A 25491-nucleotide genomic window follows, 5' to 3' on the forward strand; every position below is an offset into this window, starting at 1 on the left:
CCCCGTTCAGGGACGCGGCCTGTTGCAGCCCTATACAAGGCAAGGGCTGCATTCCTAACACGTGAAAGACACACCCTCTCCGCTCAACCCTCAAATTAAGTGGACACTTCTGATGACGCATCATGACGTACGATGAGTTGACGCTTGCATTTCCCAGAAATTCGTCCCAATCGAAAATTACAATGCATAAGTGTGATGTCAGGGAAATTTGTATGCACTAGCAAACGTTTCCAAAAGCTAACCAAACAAAAACATTATTACTTTTACAATACGTGTTTGTGCCGTTATGTGCATTAGTAGCACAATTTCTAACTTATTTACATTAATTTTTAATTACACTTGTATGTTCAGTTCTCCATATTGATGTTGGTTTTAAGTTTTGGCTGACTTTTTTTAGTGGATGTACAATCATTGTGAATTGAATTATGGGGTGTTTCAGGCCCCGGAGTGAACAGAATTGTAAACTCACAAACTCAGAGGGCTGAGGAGGGCTGAGGGGCTTACGTTGCCAACTTCCCTTGCTTGGCTAATTCTTTGGATCTACGGCAAAGATGGCCACGGGGATTCCCCCAAGGGCATAAGGCGAGGGAAAGTGGAGGAGGGTGTGTCTTTTATATGTTTGAAACGCAGCCAAGCTCCTTCCCCATTACTCAAGCCCCTTCCCTTGTCTTAGACCCTGCCCCTATAAACTAGTCCCCTCCCCCAAAGGCTCTTTGAATGAGAACTGTCATGGCAGAGAGTGGGTAATATGTTAATATTATATCTTATACATCTTATATTATAAGAATACAGTGAAAATGTTTGCCGTTGCAGGCAAACATTGATGATCATTGAGCCTCCCTTCATGATGTTTGTCCAGTGGATAGACATTAATCCTTAGAGGAACTGATATCACAGGAAGTGACATTGCCGTTCCAATATTTCAATCGTTATGTCAATTAATGGGATCTTAAGAACAAATATCCTCTGGATTCACTTTACTGTTACATTTATTTAGAGTAGACCATTTTGCAACACAATCTCCAAAGAAACTCGGCCATAACTGCAGCAACAGAGATATGTCATGGCTGGCCCTTTTAATTATGGCGTGTGGGGCCATCTGTGGTGCCATCTGTAGATTATGGAATGTGTTGCTATTTTAATTAGAGTATATTTTGCGTATGTCAGCTGTCAGTCAAATGCGCAAAAGAAACTAACCTAGACGGTTGAAATTAGGAATTCATTCAGAGATTTTGGCATTATGGTAAAGTTGATTCATTCCAAGATTTAGGCATTAGGGTTAAGTTTAGGCATTGATTCCAAGTGGATAAGGTAAGCGTTAAGTTTTGGAATATGGTTAAAACAAAAAAAATACAAAACAAGAGCCTAGCACTGGGATTGAACCCATTCGTGTTGCCCCTAGTGGACAGTAGGAAATTGTCATGGAAATAAAATGCCACCCCATGCCATAGTTTCACCATTTAAAATATGCCTAAATATGCCAGAATTCACCAGAATTTGTCCTGACATTTACATTTGCTGTCTTGACTTACTTCAGTGAAAGCTACAGGTGTTAATCGGTAACAAAACATTTTCATTTCCTGGTTACAGTAACCTGTATGACAAACGCTGTCACCTATAACGAGACATGTTAAATAATTCACCTGACTTGGATCGTCTGTAGCCTTTGTCAAAGCCTTTTTAGCAGTTCAAATGTTGTGAATTCAAGACCCCCAAGCGTTGACATTTAAAGCCTTCTCAACCAGACAGTCATCGTTCTCCTGACATGTTGACATTTGAAAGGATACTGTCTCGAAAACCAGATGATATTATCATGAGAAAGAAGCACAGTATATATATATATATATATGACACACCAACCAACAAAACAACATCATTTCATACACCATTTAAAATAGCCCAATATTTAACCTCAACAGCAACCTTTCCTGACAACACTTGGCCTTCTTGGTCATTTCAAGTACAGGTACATTCAGACTATGGTAGAGAGCACTGTGAGCAGAGAAGATGCTAGATAGGTAATAAGGCGTGGGTGTCTTACCTGTGGGATAGCGCTCTATGACAGGTAGGTCATCCACCTGTAGTGTGGCGTTACCGCCACTCCGCGTAAACTTCACTATATGGTACTTTCCATCATTTACAAACTTTGCTGTCTCCTCGATATTTATGTCGTCCGTTCCCACATTAAATATAACTGCAATGTTTCCTTTTTCCTGTTGAGACAAAGAAGAAAGAGCAGAGAAAGTTTAGAGATGAGAAGGAAGAGTATTTTGTATATTCCAAAGCAGGTGTTTGGTTGCTTCATAAAGAATAGCAAGGTGTAAGAGTCAGTGTGTTTGTGTAGTGATGATGATGCTGACCACATTTAGGCGGTGCCACTCAACCTTAGATACCATCTGATTAAGTTTACATAATGAAAGGATATAGAAATCTAATCAAATCTGAGTCTTTACAAAGAAGTACATCTCAAAATAATGCAGCCTGACTCCATTTCCTTGTCAATATAAATGTAGTTATCAGTTCTAATCAAGTGATACAACAACGTCCACAATCAATATGTATTTCTGTTTAGCCACTGAAATCAGGTTCCAACCAAACAATACAAATATGAGTAGGCTACATATTGATTAGATAATGCAAGTTAATTCAGTAGGGTGAGCAAAGTTTTCCCCAAAAGTCTATGTTTTAAGGCTCCCGAGTGGCGCAGCATTCTAAGGCACTGCATCTCAGTGCTAGAGGTGTCACTACAGACCCTGGTTTGATCCTGGGCTGTATCACAACCGGCCGTGACCTGGAGTCTCATAGGGCGGTGCACAACTGGTCTAGCGTCGTCCGGGTTAGGGGAGGGTTTGGCTGGGGTGGGCCGTCATTGTAAAATAAGAATTTGTTCTTAACCGACTTGCCTAGTTAAATAAAGGTTAAATAAAATAAATAAATAAATAAATATGTATAATAAACTAAGTTGTCCATGGTGTGTATTTTTTACTAAACCACCTATGTTATTTAATGAGCGACAAGATTCAATGACACTCAGAATTTTTTTTTACTGACAATTCTTCCACCTACTCTTTTCATATCAACATTAGTACTTTGCCTTTGGGATAATGAGAGAGACCATCTGTGTATTGCTGTGGGCCCCAAAGCACAGTTTAAAACGCTCCTTATCTGTTTAACCAGTGCTTTAGAATCCAATGAGAAGGTGGGAATCTAATTTCAGGGCAGATTGTATGTGGCATTCAGATCCTGAGTAAATCGCAAAATGGTACTGATTCAATCAGCATTTCACATCAAACAGGAATTTTAATGATCAAATAATTTAAAAAATATGTTCACTAATGTCTGTCTGTTCCATGTCCCCTACACAGGTCAGGCAGTCTCTCTCTCTAGTTCATGTCTTATTATTTGTCATATGTACAGGATACACATGGTATACACCGTCCAATGAAATGCATGCTTGCAGGGTCAATGCAACAACAATTAGAAATAATAAAAGATAAGAATACAAACATAAAGTAAATGGCTCAGTAAAGTAAAAGTTCTCTCTCTCTTTCTCACCCCCCCTCTCTATCTCTCTTTCTGAGCTGGTACTGTATGTAGGGAGCAGTTGGTTGCAGGATCAACCCTACAGCGCAGTATAGCAGTACACTGCATGAGATTATCCAGTCAGCATAGCCTCTCTCTCTCTATCTTTCTCAGCCCATCTATCTCTCCTTCGCTCTCTCTGTCTATCCCTCCCTCCCTCTCTCTCTCTGCCACCTCCCTCTAACACAGAGTAAGTAGTGAGCACATCCCACAGCCAAAAGCTACTTCTAGCTACCCCAATTAAAAACATTTGTAGTGTGTCACACCAGATTACGGAAACTAGGACGTTCCTCTGGTTTATAAATGTAATTTCAAAGGAAGCCAAGCGCTAACACAAGATCGTATCAACTGATACCATTAAAGCTACAGTAATACATTCCCTCACTCCCCCCACAGCTCTTGTTTTGAAACAGACAAAAAAAGGAAAGAAAACTCTGCAGTTAATATGTTGATAATAAATCCCACTTTAAAGCTATAGTCTGGTTAGCTGTTTAATGTAATGGTTACTTCAATTATTGATATGTACCATCTGCTATACACCAAAACAAGTGGCGGGGACCCTGTTTTGCTGTTTTTCAAATCACAGAATTTAGTTTTAAACTGAATTTTAAAGAACACGATCTGAAGCCTGACCCCAACTCCATGTATGAAGGCGAGGATGATGGGATGGAGGCATGAGAGAGATGGAAGGATGATCTGGAGGGCGTGGAGGAGAGGAGTGGCGCTCCTGGAGAGGAGTAATCCTCTCCAGGAGGGGAATAGACCCCCTGTGGCCTCTCCAGGATCACAGCGTGTGTGTGTTTGAGTGTGCATGTGTGTGTGTGTGTGTGTGTGTGTTTGAGTGTGCATGTGTGTGTGTGTGTTTGCTTGTGTGTGTGTGTGTGTGTGTGTGTGTGTGTGTGTGTGTGTGTGTGTGTGCGTGTGTGCGTGTGTGCCAAGATCACAGACATAGAGCTTCATGAACATAGCCCGGGGGCCTCACACAGGGAACAATGCTCATCAGATGAGCACAGTAGCATGGCCGGTTATATTGACACCAGGGCTGTGTATAAAGTGGCACCCTAGATACTGCACTACTTTTAGCCAGAGTCACTAAATAGGGAATAGGGGACCATTTTGGATGCATTCCAGGCCACTGCACTCCACAGTCAGCTGAGCAGATATACAGAGAGAGGGAAGGCTAATGAATGGTATGAATGCAACAGAAAAACATATCCATACATTGCATTCTCTGATAATATAATTATTTTGTCTCTTTTAAGCAGATTTTTTGCAATGCTTGCAGTGTGTACCTCTTTTCTCAAGGACTCCTGCATAACATCTGACTGCAGTGGCAGCACTGTGTTGTGCTGTGTGGGCAACTACCTAGCTAGCTACTTTCAAGGACTGTCAAACGCATAACTAAAAATGACACTAATTCATAACTTTATGGGGCCCTTACTCCACAGCAAAAAAAACTACATCAAAACAGGTTTAGTAGAAGAGACGAAAGCAATTAAAGTCAGGCTTTTAATAGTCCTCCTTCAATCGCTGTTTAATGATCCCCAATGTCTCGTTAATGAATTCACTGCATTTAGTCACAAATTGCCTTTACAATGTTCTAAAGCAAAAATAACTAGTGTACTTTGAGAGGGAGAGGTGGGAGCTTAGGGGCAAAGAGAGATGAAGGGGGAGAAGGGGGAGAGGGCAAAACAATGAGAATGAGAGAGAGAGAGAGCGAGAGAGAGAGAGAGAGAGAGAGAGAGAGAGAGAGAGAGAGAGAGAGAGAGAGAGAAAGGATCTCAAACTCTCTCTCTCTCCATGATGTACTACTTTTGACCAGGGACTAGATTGGAATACCGAATAGGGAATAGGGTGCCATTTGGGACACAGTCCCAGTCCATCTTACTGTACATACACACAGCCCTCTATCCACCACCAGCTCTAGCCCTTCTATACCCCACTCCCCAGGATAGAGAGCTGTGTTCTGGGTAAGTGCTGTCCCTGCTGGGTAGCACCCCTGGGAAAATGCACATATATAACCCACACTGCCGGCGCACCCCAAGATACAACCCTACCCATTGTGTGTGTGTGTGTGTGTGTGTGTGTGTGTGTGCGTGTGTGTGTGTGTGTGTGTGTGTGTTTGTCACCGCACACCGAAATACAACCCATCCCGTCCTGTGTGTGTGCTGCTTAACCCTGAGATCCAACCCTCCCCTTCCAGACAGTGAGCACGATGCATGCTAGCATGATTAATTGCCTATCAAGCTGAAATTGAGTTTAATTAACTGATGAGTTGATCCTACGGTTATCCTCCTCTCCTCCAATCTTTTTTCACTCTTTTTTGGTTCTCGTGTTCTCGTCGTTCCTCTCATGCAGCTGGAGGGTAAGGGTGTGTGTGTGTGTGTGTGTGTGTGTGTGTGTGTGTGTGTGTGTGTGTGTGTGTGTGTGTGTGTGTGTGTGTGTGTGATACAGCAGTGCTGATGTCCGTAAAATCTATACCCCGTAACCAACTCCCCATCTGCACTGTGTTTTTACTACTACTGCTACTACGTGACTAGAACAGCTGCAATACTGGAAAGTTGTAATAGTCTCCCTTGGAGGCGTGTGTTCCAATACCACTTCAGACACCAATGTAGCACGAACTACAACCCCAAGAAAATGAACACATAAAGAATGGCTATAACACTGTCACTATATTACCATTGTTTCAGCCATACTGAAAATTGTATACAGTACAGTACCATTATCTTCTTACCAATCCAGTCTATATTACCAATTCTGCTCTAGGTCTGTTGCAAAGGCTACAAGACATATCATCTCTGACACCATCTAATGTATTCTGCAGCATCTAGTTTAACTGACAACATATAATGAAGAGAGACATATATAATACACTCAGATTAAATCTCCCACTTTGAAAATGCCTCAGGCAACAAACCATTGTACAGTATCTAGTTACAATATAATTATATTGACATTGCCAAGTAAACCCTGAGCATACATGTACAATGATCTCAACAACTCTACCCCTGTGGAGATGCCCTAAATCATAGTGGGTGCATTCCAAATGGAATCCTATTCTCCTATAGGGCTCTGGTCAAAAGTAATGAAATTATAGGGAATAGGGGAGCATGTGGAACGTACATGGTATGCTTTCCTTTTTCCCACCAGAGTTGTTTCCCATATTTCTAATTAGGGAAATAAATCCTATCGGATATAAACATAACCAGCCAGTCTGTCTGTGTCTGTATCAGACACTCATTGGTAAATAATATGTTGGTTATTGTGTGTGTGCGTGTGCATGTGCGTGTGTGTGTGCGTGTGTGTGTGTGTGTGTGTGTGTGTGTGTGTGTGTGTGTGTGCATGTGCGTGTGCGTGGGTGTGTGCGTGTGTGTGTAAAGAGCCCTAAATATTGATTCATTGTTAATCTCCTTCAGGCCCATAACAGCAACAAAGCAAAATAGGCTTTATGTCAGGCTGACAAATAGTTAATACTTTTTTATCCTCTCTCTCAGCCCAGGAAGAAAAGAAAGGTTATCCTCTCTCTCAGCCCAGGAAGAAAAGAAAGGTTATCCTCTCTCTCAGCCCAGGAAGAAAATAAAGGTTATCCTCTCTCTCAGCCCAGGAAGAAAAGAAAGGTTATTCTCTCTCTCAGCCCAGGAAGAAAAGAAAGGTTATCCTCTCTCTCAGCCCAGGAAGAAAAGAAAGGTTATCCTCTCTCTCAGCCCAGGAAGAAAAGAAAGGTTATCCTCTCTCTCAGCCCAGGGAGAAAAGAAAGGTTATTCTCTCTCTCAGCCCAGGGACAAAAGCAAGGTTATTCTCTCTCTCAGCCCAGGGAGAAAAGCAAGGTTATTCTCTCTCTCAGCCCAGGGAGAAAAGCTAGGTTATCCCCTCTCTCAGCCCAGGGAGAAAAGCAAGGTTATTCTCTTTCTCAGCCCAGGGAGAAAAGCAAGGTTATCCTCTCTCTCAGCCCAGGGAGAAAAGCAAGGTTATTCTCTCAGCTCAGGGAGAAAAGGAATGTTATCCTCTCTCTCAGCCCAGGGAGAAAATGAAAGAAAAATAAGAAGTGTGAAGTTGTCTTTGAATCAATGTGTGAGAGAGAGAGATGGAGAGGTGGAGAGAGACAGGAGAGAGAGAGAGACGGAAAGAGAGGGAAAGAGTAAGAAAGAGAGAGACAGATGAAGAGAGAGAGAGATGGAGAGAAAGAGAGAGATGGGGAGAGAGAGGGAGAGAGTAAGAGAGAGAGAGAGAGAGAGAGAGAGAGAGAGAGAGAGAGCGTGAAAGACAGAGAGAGAGTGCAAGCGAGCCCCTGTCCAGATGCTCTCCCTCTGTGGTGTACAGTAGAGGATAGTTACCTAATGTTTTCATTGTTTATGCGTCATACGTGTTGACAACCATTGTGCACCCTCCATATTTCACCCGTCCGATTGTGTGTGCGTGTGTGTCGTGCATACTGTACATGCGAATGTGCCTGTATGTTAGTCTTTCCTAAAATGGAATGCCTTAGTACAGTGGCTGGGCCATGCACTCCACTGTTTCACCTCGTATGTGTTAATTACCGCTGTTCTGACAGTAGCCTTTTTATAGTCAGGCCATTAATGAAATTATACAGGTAATGGAATTATTCGGAGGGAGAAAATGATAATTCCTCTTACACACACACACACACACACACACACACACACACACACACACACACACACACACACACACACACACACACACACACACACACACACACAGCAGTGGCTTCAATGTCCTCTATATTCCTTTGATGCCATTCAAGGCCTGTCTTGTCTGTCTCGACTTGAAGAAGAAGTGACCCAGCAAACTAAAATTGGTTCTGTGAACGTTCCCAGAACATGTATTAGTTTGCCCCAAAAGTTCTATTAATACAAAAACTGTCCAGATGTGCTGATGATTATACAATGTTTGCATGAAAACATTCCCCTGAGCATTTTGCAGTAACATAATTACTCCATTTGCCTTTAATTCGGCAAAGCTGTTTTTAAGGTCAGTAATTTCATCCAACCCACTGCCCTGAACATTCACTGGCCTGTACACTCACTGCCCTGTGCACTCACTGCCCTGAACATTCACTGCCCTGTACATTCACTGCACTGTACACTCACTGCCCTGTACATTCACTGCCCTGTATACTCACTGCCCTGTACATTCACTGCCCTGTATACTCACTGCCCTGTACATTCACTGCCCTGTACGCTCACTGCCCTGTACGCTCACTGCCCTGTACGCTCACTGCCCTGTACGCTCACTGCCCTGTACTCTCACTGCCCTGTACTCTCACTGCCCTGTACTCTCACTGCCCTGTACACTCACTGCCCTGTACACTCACTGCCCTGTACACTCACTGCCCTGTACACTCACTGCCCTGTACACTCACTGCCCTGTACTCTCACTGCCCTGTATGCTCACTGCCCTGTACTCTCACTGCCCTGTACACTCACTGCCCTGTACACTCACTGCCCTGTACACTCACTGCCCTGTACACTCACTGCCCTGTACACTCACTGCCCTGTACACTCACTGCCCTATACACTCACTGCCCTATACACTCACTGCCCTATACACTCACTGCCCTGTACACTCACTGCCCTATACACTCACTGCCCTATACACTCACTGCCCTATACACTCACTGCGCTGTACACTCACTAAAAGCACAAATCTGATGTCTTCCCCCCACAGTCTAACCAGCCACGAAGCATGAAGCATCTGCCCTACACCGTAAACTACTATACCTCAGGTTTTATAAGCACCAACTGCAGGGAGAGGAAATTACCTGGGAGATCATCCTCCATGCCCCATTATCCTCTAACACCCATTATAAACTGGGTGGTTCGAGCCCTGAATGCTGATTGGCTGACAGCTGTGGTATATCAGACCGTATACCATGGGTATGACAAAACATTTATTTTTACTGCTCTAATTATGTTGGTAACCAGTTCATAACAGCAATAAGGCACCTCTGGGGTTTGTGGTATATGGCCAATATAGGACTGTATCCAGGCACCCCGCGCGTTGTGACATGCTTAAGAACAGTCCTTAGCTGTGGTATATAGGACACATACCACACCTCCTCTGGCCTTATTGCTTAAACAGCCCTTCATACATCCCGGAAGCACCGGCTAATTAACCAATACTCCCTCCACAGCTATGGTTGGCCAACCAACAGCACGGCGATATCTGTGTCAGCACAGTAAGAGAAGATGGCCTGTCAGACTACGTTAGTCATTGTATAAGGAGCTCCTATAAACCAGGAGGCGAGGCTGCCTAATGATGAAGTCCCATACTCTCCCCTAAAAAACTTAGCTGCTAGAGTGGTGCGATGTGAAAGCACATTGTATTTGTCACACACGCCGAATACAACAGGTGCAGACCTTACTGTGAAATGCTTACTTAACCAACAATGCAGTTCAAGAAAGAGTTAAGAAAATATTTACTAAATAAACTAAAGTGAAAAATAAAATAAAAAGTAAGACAATAAAGTAACAATAATGAGGCCATATACAGGGGGTACGGGTACAGAGTCAATGTGCGGGGGTACATGTTAATTGAAGTAATTTGTACATGTAAGTAGGGGTAACGTGACTATACATAGACAATGAACAGCGAGTAGCAGCACTTTAAAAAACAAGGGGGGGAGGGGGGTCAATGTAAACAGTCCGGGTGGCCATTTGGTCTTATCACTTGGGGGTTGAAGCTGTTAAGGAGCCTTTTGGACCTAGACTTGGCGCACTGGTGCCGCTTGCCATGCCGTAGCAGAGAGAACAGTCTATGACTTGGGTGACTGGAGTCTTTGACCATTTTTGGGGCCTTTCTCTGACACTGCCTAGTATATAGGTCTTGGATGGCAGGAAGCTTGGCCCCAGTGATGTACTGGGCCGTACACACTACCCTATGTAGCGCCTTACGGTCGGATGCCGAGCAGTTGCCATACCAGGCGGTGATGCAACCGGTCGGGATGCTCTCGATGGTGCAGCTGTAGAACTTTTTGAGGATCTGGGGACCCATGCCAAATCTTTTCAGTCTCCTGAGGGGGAAAATGTGTTGTCATGCCCTCTTCATGACTGTCTTGGTGTGTTTGGACCATGGTAGTTTGTTGGTGATGTGGACACCAAGGAACTTGAAACTCTCAACCCGCTCCACTACAGCCCTGTCGATGTGAATGTGGGGCGTGTTTGGCCCTCCTTTTCCTGTAGTCCACGATCAGCTCCTTTGTCTTGCTGACGTTGAGGGAGAGGTTGTTGTCCTGACACCACACTACCAGGTCTCTGACCTCCTCCCTATAGGCTGTCTTATCGTTGTAGGTGATCAGGCCTACCACTATTGTGTCATCAGAAAACGTAATGATGGTGTTGGAGTCGTGCTTGGCCACGCAGTCGTGGGTGAACAGGGAGTACATGAGGGAACTAAGCACGCACCCCTGAGGGGCCCCAGATTTGAAGATCAGCGTGGCAGATGTGTTGTTTCCTACCCTTACCACCTGGGGGTGGCCTGTCAGGAAGTCCAGGATCCAGTTGCAGAGGGAGGTGTTCAATTCCAGGATCCTTAGTTTAGTGATGAGCTTGGAGGGCACTATGGTGAGATGTAATCAATGAATAGCATTCTCACATAAGTGTTCCTTTTGTCCAGGTGGGAAAGGGCAGTGTGGAGTGCGATTGCGTCATCTGTGGATCTGTTGGCGTGGTATGCGAATTAGAGTGGGTCTAGTGTTTCCGGGATGATGGTGTTGATGTGAGCCATAACGAGCCTTTCAAAGCACTTCATGGCTACCAACGTGAGTCCTACGGGGCGGTAGTCATTTATGCAGGTTACCTTCGCTTACTTGGGCACAGATAGCTAGAATAGCAGATAAAGTGGTGCTATATTAGCTGTTAGGACCCCTCTCTTCCCATCTTTCCCTTTCCTTCGTCCCTAAAGAGTTAGCTTGAGTGGTAGTCAGGTCGCCTCCCCTCCCATTCTCTCCCTTCCCTGGGTCCCCTAAGAGAGGTAGCGCTGCAGCTAAAGTAGTGTGATATTATCTGACGTAGTGCAGCAGCTAAAAGTGGTGCGATATTAGCTTCCATCTCCATTTGCAGTCCCCGATAATCGAGAGTTAGCATAGCAGCCAGAGTCCTTTCCCATCTCTCTTTTCCCTGTATCCCTCCCCTAAGAGCTAGCAGAGGTATGCCACATTAGCTGCTAGCTGTACAGGGGTTGGATCTAGAGCGCTAGTTGAATCTGGAGCTTATTGCAGAAGTCCGTCAGCTAAAGTGACTAATTATCTGTGAAGTTGGCTCAAAATTATTTCCAATGCCATGGGCCTTAGTCAAAAGTAGTGCACTATATAGGAAATAAGGTGCCATTTGGGACGGAGCGCTAAGAGGAGTCTATCAAATGTCTTCATGCGGCAGAGCAACATCAAATATCTCGAGTTAAAAAAAATCATCAAGCCAGCTATGAGCCCCAGCCTCCGCACCGCAGCCTCTGCTGCAACAGCCAGCTACTCAAAGAGGGAAGGGAGGGAGGCTCGTTGTGTGTGAACATACCCTTTTTTTTTTAGCAAAGGTGTCTGGCATTAACATGAGAGAGAGAGAGAGAGAGAGAGAGAGAGAGAGAGAGAGAGAGAGAGAGAGAGAGAGAGAGAGAGAGAGAAAACATGTGACTTGAGACTGCTTAGCCCATAAAGAGAGATGCAACTAGACCAAGCTGCTATTTGGTGAGCAGCGATCTATTCAGTGCTTATGTTGTTGGTCCAACAATAGCCTTTTCTGTTGTGTTGAAGATAAACACTTACTGCAGTTGGACTACATACAGTACTGTAAAAATAACTTGATGTGTGCCCTGGTTCAAAGGTATTAGTCTTCTGGGCTAAAGGAGGCAGGACTATGGGTATGTGTGCGTTTCCTCACAGAGAAGGAACTAGGCAATATCAATGGAGATGCCTGCTGGGATGGATAGAGAGAGAGACACACATAGAGACAGACAGACAGACAGACAGACAGACAGACAGACAGACAGACAGACAGACAGACAGACAGACAGACAGACAGACAGACAGACAGACAGAGCGATAGAAAGAAAGAAAGAAAGAAAGAAAGAAAGAAAGGAAGCGAGATGATGATGATGATGATGATGATAATGAAGAGTGAACAGCATATTTCAAAATAGACATGCCTCCATGTTTCAAAAATGAAATGTTCTGTGTTTCTTCACCATTATTTTCTCTCTCTCACACACTCTCGCACACTCTATCTCTGTCTATCTCTTTCTCCGTCCCTTGTGTGATGAATTTCATCAAAAGAGGTCAATAGATATCTGAAATCTTGTTCACTTCTCACTGAAATAAATCAATTTTGGTTTCGGGTCACTCTCCCCACTCTCTCCTCTTGTGGTAGATGGCGGACATACTGTCTGTCTGGTGGAGCCGACCATCTCTGACACACACACACACGCACGCACAGAGACACACACACAGAAGCAGAGACACACACACACTTCCACCAACCACTTCTTCCTTCATAAGGAAGGATTCCCAGCCCAGCTCTCAGCCCTCCGGATGGAGAGAGAAGGTCAATAGTAATAAAGTGTACAGAGTGCAGACTGATAACTCCTCTGTAAACAGTCCTGAAATAAAAAGCACAGCCCGGTCCGACAGAGCCATACAGTAGAGCTTGGCTTGGCCTCTCCCACACTGCTTCTCTATAGGGACACATTGCCTGACCAGGCAGGTCAATATTTCTGTCATTTTTCTGCTTTATCTTGTTCTGTTGTTTGCTGTTGTGAAGGCCTAGTAGAGGACTGAAATGATGAAATCCCAATAATTTATAATGTATATAAATATTTGTGAGACTGGTTGATAATACAGAATTTCTGGATTTTGAGCCAAGAAACAAAATCTAGCTTGATATTATCCGCTATTTAGCAACCGCCAACGACAGGGACAGTTATAACACAGGGACATCACCTGTTTGAGATAACATATTATTCACATTATCACTTGCTATGGGGTGGTAGAGGCCTGTGATATTCAATGGTAGGTGGTGGGTTGTGTGTGTTTGTGTGTGTTTGTGTGTGTGTGTGTGTGTGTGTGTGGTGGTTGGTTGGTTGGTTGGTTGGTTGGTTTGGTTGGTAGAGAGTCAATTTAACCACTAGGGTGACCACATACCCCAGATTGTGCGGGACAGTCAAACATTTAAAAAACATTTTTTTTTTAACTTTTACCCCTTTTTCGTGGTATCCAATTGGTAGTTACAGTCTTGTCTCATCGCTGCAACTCCTGTACGGACTCGGGAGAGGCGAAGGTTGAGAGCCATGCATCCTCCGAAACACAACCCAACCAAGCCGCACTGCTTCTTGACACAATGCCCGCTAAACCCGGAAGCCAGCAGCACCAATGTGTCAGAGGAAACACCGTACACCTGGCGACGGTGTCAGCGTGCATGTGCCCGACCCGCCACAGGAGTTGCTAGAAGGCAATGAGACAAGGATATCCCTGCCGGCCAAACCCTCCCCTAACCCAGACAACGCTGGGCCAATTAGTCGCCGCCCCACGGGTCTCCCGGTCACGGCCGGCTGCGGCAGAGCCTAGACTCGAACCAGGATCTCTAGTGGCACAGCTAGCAACTGCGAATCAGTGCCTTAGAACACTGCGCCACTCGGGAGGCTCCAGTCCATCATTTTGGCCCTCTGTCCCGTGTCCCGCAACCACCAAAGAATGTCCCGCATTTGTTTAAAATATTTGTCATAACATTTTCTTTTCACATAGTACGATATTCTAGCATGCAGTGTGCGCCTATCTAATAATGCACTGCTGGCTTGCTTTCCCCACAAATGAGTTTCTAAGTGTGAGTGAGTGACAGAATTTCTGTGAGTTTCTATGGAAACCATGACGGTGCCTCTGCATCACTCGTGGTAGTTGCATCAGCTTACATTTTAGGCGCGCTTTCCCGAGTAGTCTGAACATAAATACACCCAGTGGCTTGATCTGGCTTGCTTGCTAAGCTCGCTGTAGCTAAACTGGTGGGCCTGGATAGCTAGCTCAGAAACGGATGGAGGAGCTAAGGGGTTTGCAGCATTTATTACAATAGGTGGTTCACAAAGGCAGTGACCTTCATACAGCAGAGCTATGTTGCCTTCTGAATGAGATCCATTAACCTGCGCACAGTTAAAAAAAAAAATGATGTCCACTGTTCCGGAAAATCGTCCCCTTGTCTCGCATTTGGGCTTTTTAGATCTGGTCACCCTACTCCCCACCCACAGCTGGTATCATGCTGGCTGTTCTAGGTGATAATGAAAACACACACAGACACACAGACACACACACACACAGACACGCTTCAGTGGCTTCAATGTCCTCTATCTTTCTTTGATGTCATTCAAAGCATTTCTGTCTGTCCTTCAGCTTGAAGAAGAAGTGATACAGTATACTGATGCTGTGCTGACTGAGGGTTATTATACACATGATTCACTATGACAGAGTACAATCACACTCTAATTATCCACATAAACACTTGAAATCTGAGTCCCAAATAGCATCCTATTCCCTTTATAATGCAGTACTATTGTTAATTGATTAATTCAAAAGTACTGCACTTTATAGGGAAGAGGGTGCCATTTCACATACTGACTGGACCAACAAGATCTCATAGCTTCATAGCTTCATAGCCTCATAGCTTCTCATAGCTTCAGTTGTAAATTCTACATATTATGGACAAACATTTATTTTTGAGACATTCATTCTGCATGGTCACAGGGTTAATTCTGCATGGTTACAGGGTTAATTCTGCATGGTCACAGGGTTAATTCTGCATGGTTACAGGGTTAATTCTGCATGGTCACAGGGTTAATTCTGCATGGTCACAGGGTTAATTCTGCACGGTCACAGGGTTAATTCTGCACGGTTACAGGGTTAATTCTGCATGGTCACAGGGTTAATTCTGCACGGTTACAGGGTTAATTCTGCATGGTTACAGGGTTAATTCTGCATGGTTACAGGGTTATAACAGAAACAACTCAAAGGTTAACAGGTTAGGCATGAATTCCGAGTGGCTAAGATTAGGGCTATGGTATGGAGAAGGCTTAAAACAAAATAATAGCAAACTATGCGCTATTAACATCAGGTATCATCAGTATTCAGAGCATTCTCCCGGCTTGCTTGAGCACTGTGCAGTGGTCTGAGCAGTGCGCTTCACCTCTGAGCATCATGAGTTCGCGCCAGTGCTGGGCAATAGTTTTTCTCTTTTTTTGTTAGTGCCCAGGAAAGCATATATCGACGTTCTCAGGATCTTTTCAAGTGTCTGAAATGTACGTGTATTTTTAGTGATCAGCCTGGACTGACCCTCTAGCTGGGGGTTGAAAAGTTGACATGATAGAGTTTTTCTGCGATGGCGTCCCTTGTTGTGTGTGTGTGTGTGTGTGTGTGTGTGTGTGTGTGTGTGTACGTGCCTGTCACTGTCTGCAACAGCCGGGCAAATCAGTGGCAGGGTGATAAGGGCTGGATGAAGGCGACTCAGTAGACCACACACATAAACACACAAACACACACACACACCCACCCATACACACATTATTTCCACATGCCTTTTCCTAGCTAGTTTATTCCAGATCTATGGATGCTCAATATTTTATTAAAAAGCGCTATCTTTCATGTGGTAATTGATCAATTAATTTATCAAAATGTGTAAGCGAGTGTATTTTTTGGTTACTGGAAAAACAGCAACAAAATAGCAACAAAATTGTTCATACATGTACATAAGACTGTACATTTGGCAGTTATCTAGTGGTGTTGTGGTGGTATTGCCGAGGCCAGAACTGCAGTACACTGGAAAGTTAGGCTGTAATGAAACAACCCATTGAAACCACCTCTCAGGCATTGTCCAATGATAGAAGAGTCAATAAAGAGGTCAGAATCCAAGAGGCCAAGAGTAGAAGAGTCTCCACATAAAAGAGCTTAACATGAATCCTGACAGAGAGAGAAAGAGGTAATGAAGCCCTCTTGTCCTTCATAGCCACTTTAACCCTTTGAGTGCCTACTCGTCAACAGTAGAGCTTTCCATGAATGGAAGTCAAGCACTACTGTAAAAAAAAAACACGCGTTGATGAGTGTGAGAAAGTGCGCCATTGCATAGTAGAATCTCAATAAGGCTCTCAAAATGGAGGGGCATTACGATAGAAATAGAATGAGTAGAACGGGCTTCCCCATTCAAGTCAGTTATAGCATAACAGATGGACTGGCGTCCATACTCCATGCCACTATTCCCATCAAAAACAAGTACAATGGCCACCATGGGGGGAAACAACTGCCCTTTGCCATCTGCACACATTCAAGATTGCCTAGATTTAATGTAGTTATTACATCTACAAACAAAACAACTTTTGTGAGTTGTCATAGGCTTACCAATGTCGTTTTGACTGTTGCTTGAACAGCCACTAAAATTATATTTTGTTGTGATAGTTTGGATGCAGCAGTTGTTAGCTATAGATCCAACGATCATTGACATAGCCTGTAGCAAAGTTAGCCAAATAGACATTTTTTACTGGTTGAAGTTGAATGGTTTTTCTGGATAATGCAGCTGATTTATGACGATGGCACACACATTATATTAAACCGGACATTCACTCTATAATACCACTGGTGGTCGGGCAGGTAAATGTTCTCTTGTCCTTTTATACTTGCATAGTCCTCTGCAGTAGCTCCGATCGAGCCCGAGCAGACAAGGTTTCTCTTAGCACTTACTGGAGAAGGACGGGGGTGCGGAGCGGGGGAGGGAATTATTTAAGAGAACCCTAGAGTGCTCGTTTCTTGTTTCTAATAGTTTTCATAGGAACTGGGAGGCTGCCAAGCTTAAAAATTGCCACCATCAATCAAGGTGGTTTTAAAGAATGCAACAAGCAATTTCATGGACTTTTCTTTCTACGAGCTCCCAAACATTATTCCCTATCAGCTCCTTGTATTAGTACCACCGCCATTTTCTCTGCCTCTCTCTCTCTCTTTTTCCCTTAGCCTCTCTCTCTTTTCCTTTTTCTCTGTGCGTCTCATTTTCTTTCTGCCTCTCTCTCACATTATTGCTCTCTCTCTCTCTCTCTCTCTCTCTCTTTTCAGTTGAATGCATTCAGTTGTACATCTGACTAGGTACCTTTCCCTTCCCTTTCCCTTTCTCTTACTATTTCATGTATTTCACATTCCCACTTTTAGATCCTGGGTGTTACCTTGCCTCGAATCAGGAGAGAAATATAGGAGAACATCTATGATGTAAAGAAATGTGAGAAAGAACTACTTTGCTTCAAAAAACACCTGGGAGTTAATGGTGACGGCTACCTGTAAGTGAGATTGAAGGCAAGAGAGGCTTGAAAAAACACCATCTTAACATGTTCTCACTTCTCACTGGCAAATGGCCACAACAAGTCTCAATTCAATCTTCGTGCACCAATTCAATGATGTATCTTTCTTCTTCTCAACACCTGTGCTGCGTCCCAAATGATTCTCTATTCCCTATTCAGGGCACTACTTTAGACCAGGGCACATAGGGCTCTGGTCAAAAGTAGTGCACTGAATAGGGAATAGAGAAGCACCCTGTGTCTTTGACGACAGTGATCAATACCTCCCACTACCTCTTCTCAGAAGAACCATCTCAGTGGTTTTCCCCCGTTACCCTTCTTCTCTTAACATTATGGCCTTCTCCGTTCCATTATGGCCTTCTCCGTTCCATTGTGGCCTTCTCCGTTCCATTGTGGCCTTCTCCGTTCCATTGTGGCCTTCTCCGTTCCATTATGGCCTTCTCCGTTCCATTATGGCCTTCTCCGTTCCATTATGGCCTTCTCCGTTCCATTATGGCCTTCTCCGTTCCATTATGGCCTTCTCCGTTCCATTATGGCCTTCTCCGTTCCATTATGGCCTTCTCCGTTCCATTATGGCCTGCTCCGTTCCATTATGGCCTTCTCCGTTCCATTATGGCCTTCTCCGTTCCATTATGGCCTTCTCCGTTCCATTATGGCCTTCTCCGTTCCATTATGGCCTTCTCCGTTCCTTCTTCCAACAGTAGAAAGTGTAGTGCACAGCTGATAATCAACCCGATAATTGCCTAAACTACTGAAATGAATTTCACACAGATAACAACACATGAAATAAATGAAGGAAAGTATGATGGGGAGAATGGGTTAGTTGATGAGCGAGGGGAAGCAAACAATGCATAATTATGTAATCATCAATTGTGAATGAAGAACAGTGCCATTCTATTGTACTGATCACTTCTAATTATAATCTTAAAACGGCATGTATCCTATTTCAGTCCACCGAATCAAAACAGTCTTATCAGTCTACTCTGGCCAAGTTGGAGCAGGCTACACAGTGAGAGCATGTGTACTTGTACATGCTGAATGGCTTTCAACATCTGGGAAAATATCCACATCGGGCAACAGGTGAGAGGGTGAAAGAGAATGTGGTGATGAGGCTTGTGAAACCTTACGTTGGCAAGGGGAGAAATGTCACCATGGATAATTTCTTCACTTCACTGTCATTGGCGAACAAGTTGCTTGCAAAGAAAACAAGTCTGGCCGGCACCATGAACAAAGTGAAATGGGAGCTCCCTCCCTCTGAGCAAGATAAGGCACCTGCACAGGCGTTGTACTCCACAACGGTGCTGAAGAATGACAAGACGACAGGGACACAATAAAGAGAAAACCGGAGACTATTATGTAGTACAACAAAACAAAGGTATGTCAAAGTGTGTCAAGCAAGTGAAAGTTACGAACGTTTTGTCAAATGTTAGGCTAAATAACAGATAAATGAACACTTTAATTTTGTTGTTTTTTGTTTTTACATAATAGCATGAAGTAGCATAAACTAATACAAGTTTAGTTAAATTCTGATGTTACCCAAGGCCTTCATAAACACATCCAAATGATTATTTTTGCAATAGCACACAGTGCCTTCAGAAAGTAGTTACACCCCTTGACTTTTTCCACATTTTGTTGTGTTACAGTCTGAATTTAACATCGATTAAATTGAGATTGTTTGTCACTGACCTACACACAATCATTTTTTATTATTAAATATGAAAAGCTGAAATGTCTTGAGTCAATAAGTATTTGATATGTGTATTCATCCCCTTTGTTATGGCAAGCCTAAAGAAGTTCAGGAGTAAACATTTGCTTAATAACAAGTCACATAAAAAGTTGCATGGACTCACTCTGTGTGCAATAATAGTGTTTAACATGATTTTTGAATGACTGTCACAACTTCCGCCGAAGTCGGCTCCTCTCCTTGTTCGGGCGGCGTTCGGCAGTCGACGTCACCGGCTTTCTAACCATCGCCGCTCCATTCATGTATCCATTTGTTTTGTCTTGTTCCCTGAACACCTGGTTTTCATTCCCCAATCAATCTACATGTATTTATTTCTCTGTTCCCCATCAAGTCTTTGTGAAAGATTGTTTGTGTTACTTGTTATTTGTTGACGCGCCAAACTGGTTTGTTCTTTCTGTGGTATTTCACGAAGATGTTTATTGTTAAACATAATTCTTGTGACTGTTTTGCGCGTTTTGCACTTTTGCCTCAATAAAGAGTGCGCCTGTTCACAAATCTCTGCTCTCCTGCACCTGACTTCGCTACCAGTATGCACACACTTGACAATGACTACCTCATCTCTGTACCCCACACATACAATTATGTGTGGGGTAACTCAAATCAAATCAAATGGTATTTGTCACATGCGCTGAATACAACAGATGTAGACCTTACCGTAAAACGCTTAGGCAAAGGACAAAGGAAACTGCTCAGGGCCCATGGTGACTTTAAAACAGTTACAGAGTTTAATGGCTGTGATAGGAGGATAACCTAACTGACAGAGTGAAAAGAAGGAAGCCTGTACAAAATGAAAATATTCCAAAACATCCATGCTGTTTGCAACAAGGCACTAAAATAATACAGCAAAAAATGTGGCAAAGCAATTGACTTTTTGTCCTGAATACAAAGTGTTATGTCAGGAGCAAATCCAATCCAACACATTACTGAGTACCACTCTCCATATGTTCAATCACAGTGGTGGCTGCATCATGTTATGGGTTTGCTTGTAGTCATTAAGGACGGGGGAGTTTTTCAGCATAAAAAGAACAGAATGGAGCTAAACACAGGCAAAATCATAAATAAAAATCAGATTCATTCTGCTTCCCACCATACACTGGGAGATTAATTCACCTTTCTGCAGTATATTAACCTAAAACAGAAGGCCAAATCTACACTGGAGTTGCTTGCCAAGAAGACAGTGTATGTTTCTGCTTGAGAATCTATGGCAAGACTTGAAAATTATTATCTAGCAATGATACTTACAGTGGGGGAAAAAAGTATTTGATCCTCTGCTGATTTTGTACGTTTGCCCACTTATGAAGAAATTATAAATCTATAATTTTAATAGTAAGTGAGAGACAGGATAACAACAAAAAAATCCTGAAAAACGCATGTCAAAAATGTTATAAAATGATTTGCATTTTAATGAGGGAAATAAGTATTTGACCCCTCTGCAAAACATGACTTAGTACTTGGTGGCAAAACCCTTGATGGCAATCACAGAGGTCAGACGTTTCTTATAGTTGGCCACCAGGTTTGCACACATCTCAGGAGGGATTTTGTCCCACTCCTCTTTGCAGATCTTCTCCAAGTCATTAAGGTTTCGAGGCTGATGTTTGGCAACTCAAACCTTCAGCTCCCTCCACAGATTTTCTATGGAATTAAGGTCTGGAGACTGGCTAGGCCACTCCAGGACCTTAATGTGCTTCTTCTTGAGCCACTCCTTTGTTGCCTTGGCCGTGTGTTTTGGGTCATTGTCATGCTGGAATACCCCTCCACGACCCATTTTCAATGCCCTGGCTGAGGAAGGAGGTTCTCACCCAATATTTGACGGTACATGGCCCCGTCCATCGTCCCTTTGATGCGGTGAAGTTGTCCTGTCCCCTTAGCAGAAAAACACCCCCAAAGCATAATGTTTCCACCTCCATGTTTGACGGTGGAGATGGTGTTCTTGGGGTCATAGGCAGCATTCCTCCTCCTCCAAACACGGCGAGTTGAGTTGATGTCAAAGAGCTCCATTTTGGTCTCATCTAACCACAACACTTTCACCAGTTGTCCTCTGAGTCATTCAGATGTTCATTGGCAAACTTCAGACGGGCATGTATATGTATTCTTGAGCAGGGGGACCTTGCGGGCGCTGCAGGATTTCAGTCCTTCACGGCGTAGTGTGTTACCAGTTGTTTTCTTAGTGACTATGGTCCCAGCTGCCTTGAGATCATTGACAAGATCCTCCTGTGTAGTTCTGGGCTGATTCCTCACCGTTCTCATGATCATTGCAACTCCACGAGGTGAGATCTTGCATGGAGCCCCAGGCCGAGAGATATTGACAGTTCTTTTGTGTTTCTTCCATTTGCGAATAATCACACCAAATGTTGTCACCTTCTCACCAAGCTGCTTGGCGATGGACTTGTAGCCCATTCCAGCCTTGTGTAGGTCTACAATCTTGTCCCTGACATCCTTGGAGAGCTCTTTGGTCTTGGCCATGGTGGAGAGTTTGGAATCTGATTGATTGATTGCTTCTGTGGACAGGTGTCTTTTTCACAGGTAACAAGCTGCAGTTTGGAGCACTCCCTTTAAGAGAGTGCTCCTAATCTCAGCTCGTTACCTGTATAAAAGACACCTGGGAGCCAGAAATCTTTCTGATTGAGAGGGGGTCAAATACTTATTTCCCTCATTAAAATGCAAATCAATTTATAACATTTTTGACATGCGTATTTCTCTATATTTTTGTTGTTATTCTGCCTCTCACTGTTCAAATAAACCTACCATTAAAATTATAGACTGATCCTTTCTTTATCAGTGGGCAAAAGTACAAAATCAGCAGGGGATCAAATACTTTTTCCCCCCACTGTATGTCAATTAGATATAACGTTTTCACTTTGTCATTATGAGGTATTGTGTGTAGATGGGTGATAAAAAAAAAAATCTATTCAATAGTCAATTTTGAATTCAGGTTGTAACACAACAAAATGTGGAATAAGTCAAAGGGTATGAATACTTTCTGAAGGCACTGTATATGAAATGTATTAATTACACTGTTAGAATGTTGCAGTCAGAATGACTGTTCATTAGCTTGAAAGGTGGTCTGTTGAAGCCCATCGCTTCCAGTGTTAAACCAGATCTCCCCAGACACACTCCACACTCAAGGCTCTCTCCCTCTCCTCTATCTCTATCACTATCTCTCTCTCTCCCTCTCTCCCCCCCCCTCTCTCTCTCTCTCTCTTTCTTTCTCTCCCTCTCCTTTCTCCCTCTCCTCTCCTCTCACTCTCTCCTCACTCTCTCCCTCTCTCTTTCTCCCTTTCACTTCTCTCTCTTTCTCTCTCTCTCACTCTCCTCTGTCACTCTTTCTCTCGTTCTCTCTCTCTCTCCTCTATCACTATCTTTCTCTCTCTCTCTCTCCCTCTCTCTCCCCCTCTCTCTCTCTCTCTTTCCCTCTCCTCTCACTCTCCTCTCTCTTTCACCCTCTCCTCTCTCACTATCTCTCTCTTTCTCTCTTTCTCTCTCTCGCTCTCCCTCTATCACTATCTCTCTCTCCCCCTCTCTCTTTCTCTCTCTCCCTCTCCTCTCACTCTCTCCTCTCCTCTCTCACTATCTCTCTCTTTCTCTCTCCTCTGTCACTCTTTCTCTCTCTCTCTCTCTCTCTCCCTCTCTCTTTCTTTCTCTCTCTCTCTCCCTCTCCTCTATCACAATCTCTCTATTTCTCTCTCTCTCCCTCTCCTCTCTCACTCTTTCTATCTGTCTTTCTCTCTCGCCCTCTCCTCTCTCACTATCACTGTCTTTCTCTCTCTCTCCTCTCTCACTAGCTCTCTCTTTCTCTCTCTCTCCTCTCTCACTATTGCTCTCTTTCTCTCTCTGTCTCTCCCTAGTTCTCTCTTTCTCTCACATCTCTCTCTCACTCACTCTCTCTCTCTTTCTCTCTCTCTCTCTGTCTTTCTCTCTCTCCCTCTCCTCTCTCACCTTCTCTCTCTTTCTCTCTCTCTCCCTCTCTCTCTTTCTCTCTCCCTCCCTCTCTCTCTTTCTCTCTCCCTTTCTCTCTCTCTCACACACTATCTCTCTCTTTCTCTTTTCCCTATGACAGTCTCCCTCTCTCCTCTTCCCTATGACAGCCCCCCTCTCTCCTCTTCCCTATGACAGCCCCCCTCTCTCCTCTTCCCTATGACAGCCCCCCTCTCTCCTCTTCCCTATGACAGCCCCCCTCTCTCCTCTTCCCTATGACAGCCTCCCTCTCTCCTCTTCCCTATGACAGCCTCCCTCTCTCCTCTTCCCTATGACAGCCTCCCTCTCTCCTCTTCCCTATGACAGCCCCCCTCCCTCCTCTTCCCTATGACAGCCTCCCTCTCTCCTCTTCCCTATGACAGCCTCCCTCTCTCCTCTTCCCTATGACAACCTCCCTCTCTCCTCTTCCCTATGACAGCCTCCCTCTCTCCTCTTCCCTATGACAGCCTCCCTCTCTCCTCTCTAACAGACAGTAGGGGGTAGTGGTGGGTGTCCGCTCGGGTCGGCGAGTAGATAGGAAAGTCCATTGATGTACCAGTCATTAGAAAGAACTGAACCAGACTTGAACCTACCTCAGAAATCATTATCCACTACAAGGTGGCACAGACAGTATAGTTATCTCCTCTCTCTCTCTCCCTCTCCCTAGCCTCTCCTCTCCTCTCTCTCATCTCTGCCTCTATCGTCTCTCTCTTACTCTCCCTCTCTCTCTCCTCTCCCCCTTCTCTCTCTCTTCCATGTCTTCTTCCCCTTCTCTTCAATTAAAACAACTTCATCTTCACTAACAGTTGTAAAATATATTTTCCCTTGCGACTCATGGAAACAACATAACTTATAGCTAGCATCACAATATACACTGCTCCAAAAAATAAAGGGAACTTTCACAGAAGTGTGATTGACTTGGAGTTACATTGTGTTGTTACTTAAACAACACAATGTAACTCCAAGTCAATCACACTTCTGTGAAATCAAACTGTCCACTTAGGAAGCAACAACACTGATTGACAATAAATTTCACATGCTGTTGTGCAAATGGAATAGACAACAGGTGGAAATTATAGGCAATTAGCAAGACACCCCCAATAAAGGAGTGGTTCTGCAGGTGGTAACCACAGACCACTTCTCAGTTCCTATGCGGTGCTTTCACTCTAGTGGTAGGATGAGACGGAGTCTACAACCCACACAAGTGGCTCAGGTAGTGCAGCTCATCCAGGATGGCACATCAATGCGAGCTGTGGCAAGAAGGTTTGCTGTGTCTGTCAGCGTAGTGTCCAGAGCATGGAGGCGCTACCAGGAGACAGGCCAGTACATCATGAGACGTGGAGGAGGCCGTAGGAGGGCAACAACCCAGCAGCAGGACCGCTACCTCCGCCTTTGTGCAAGGAGGAGCAGGAGGAGCACTGCCAGAGCCCTGCAAAATGACCTCCAGCAGGCCACAAATGTGCATGTGTCTGCTCAAACGGTCTGAAACAGACTCCATGAGGGTGGTATGAGGGCCCGACGTCCACAGGTGGGGGTTGTGCTTACAGCCCAACACCGTGCAGGACGTTTGGCATTTGCCAGAGAACACCAAGATTGGCAAATTCGCCACTGGCACCCTGTGCTCTTCACAGATGAAAGCAGGTTCACACTGAGCGCGTCACAGACGTGACAGAGTCTGGAGACGCCGTGGAGAACGTTCTGCTGCCTGCAACATCCTCCAGCATGACCGGTTTGGCGGTGGGTCAGTCATGGTGTGGGGTGGCATTTCTTTGGGGGGCCGCACAGCCCTCCATGTGCTCGCCAGAGGTAGCCTGACTGCCATTAGGTACCGAGATGAGATCCTCAGAGCCCTTGTGAGACCATATGCTGGTGCGGTTGGCCCTGGG

At 44.4% G+C, this 25491-nt stretch overlaps 1 protein-coding gene across 24 annotated transcripts in view; it reads right to left on the minus strand.

Moving 5' to 3' along the window:
* Positions 1 to 25491, minus strand: part of LOC115201553 (neurexin-1a) — a 539338-nt gene that overhangs the window by 102635 nt on the left and 411212 nt on the right. For all 24 annotated transcript variants that reach the window (XM_029765293.1, XM_029765279.1, XM_029765275.1 and 21 more), the window contains one exon: positions 2042 to 2213. In XM_029765293.1, coding sequence (XP_029621153.1) covers positions 2042 to 2213 — 172 coding nt within the window. The remainder of the gene's footprint in view (positions 1 to 2041; positions 2214 to 25491) is intronic.

Source organism: Salmo trutta, chromosome 10 (genome assembly GCF_901001165.1).
Source record: "Salmo trutta chromosome 10, fSalTru1.1, whole genome shotgun sequence".
NCBI lineage: Eukaryota > Metazoa > Chordata > Actinopteri > Salmoniformes > Salmonidae > Salmo > Salmo trutta.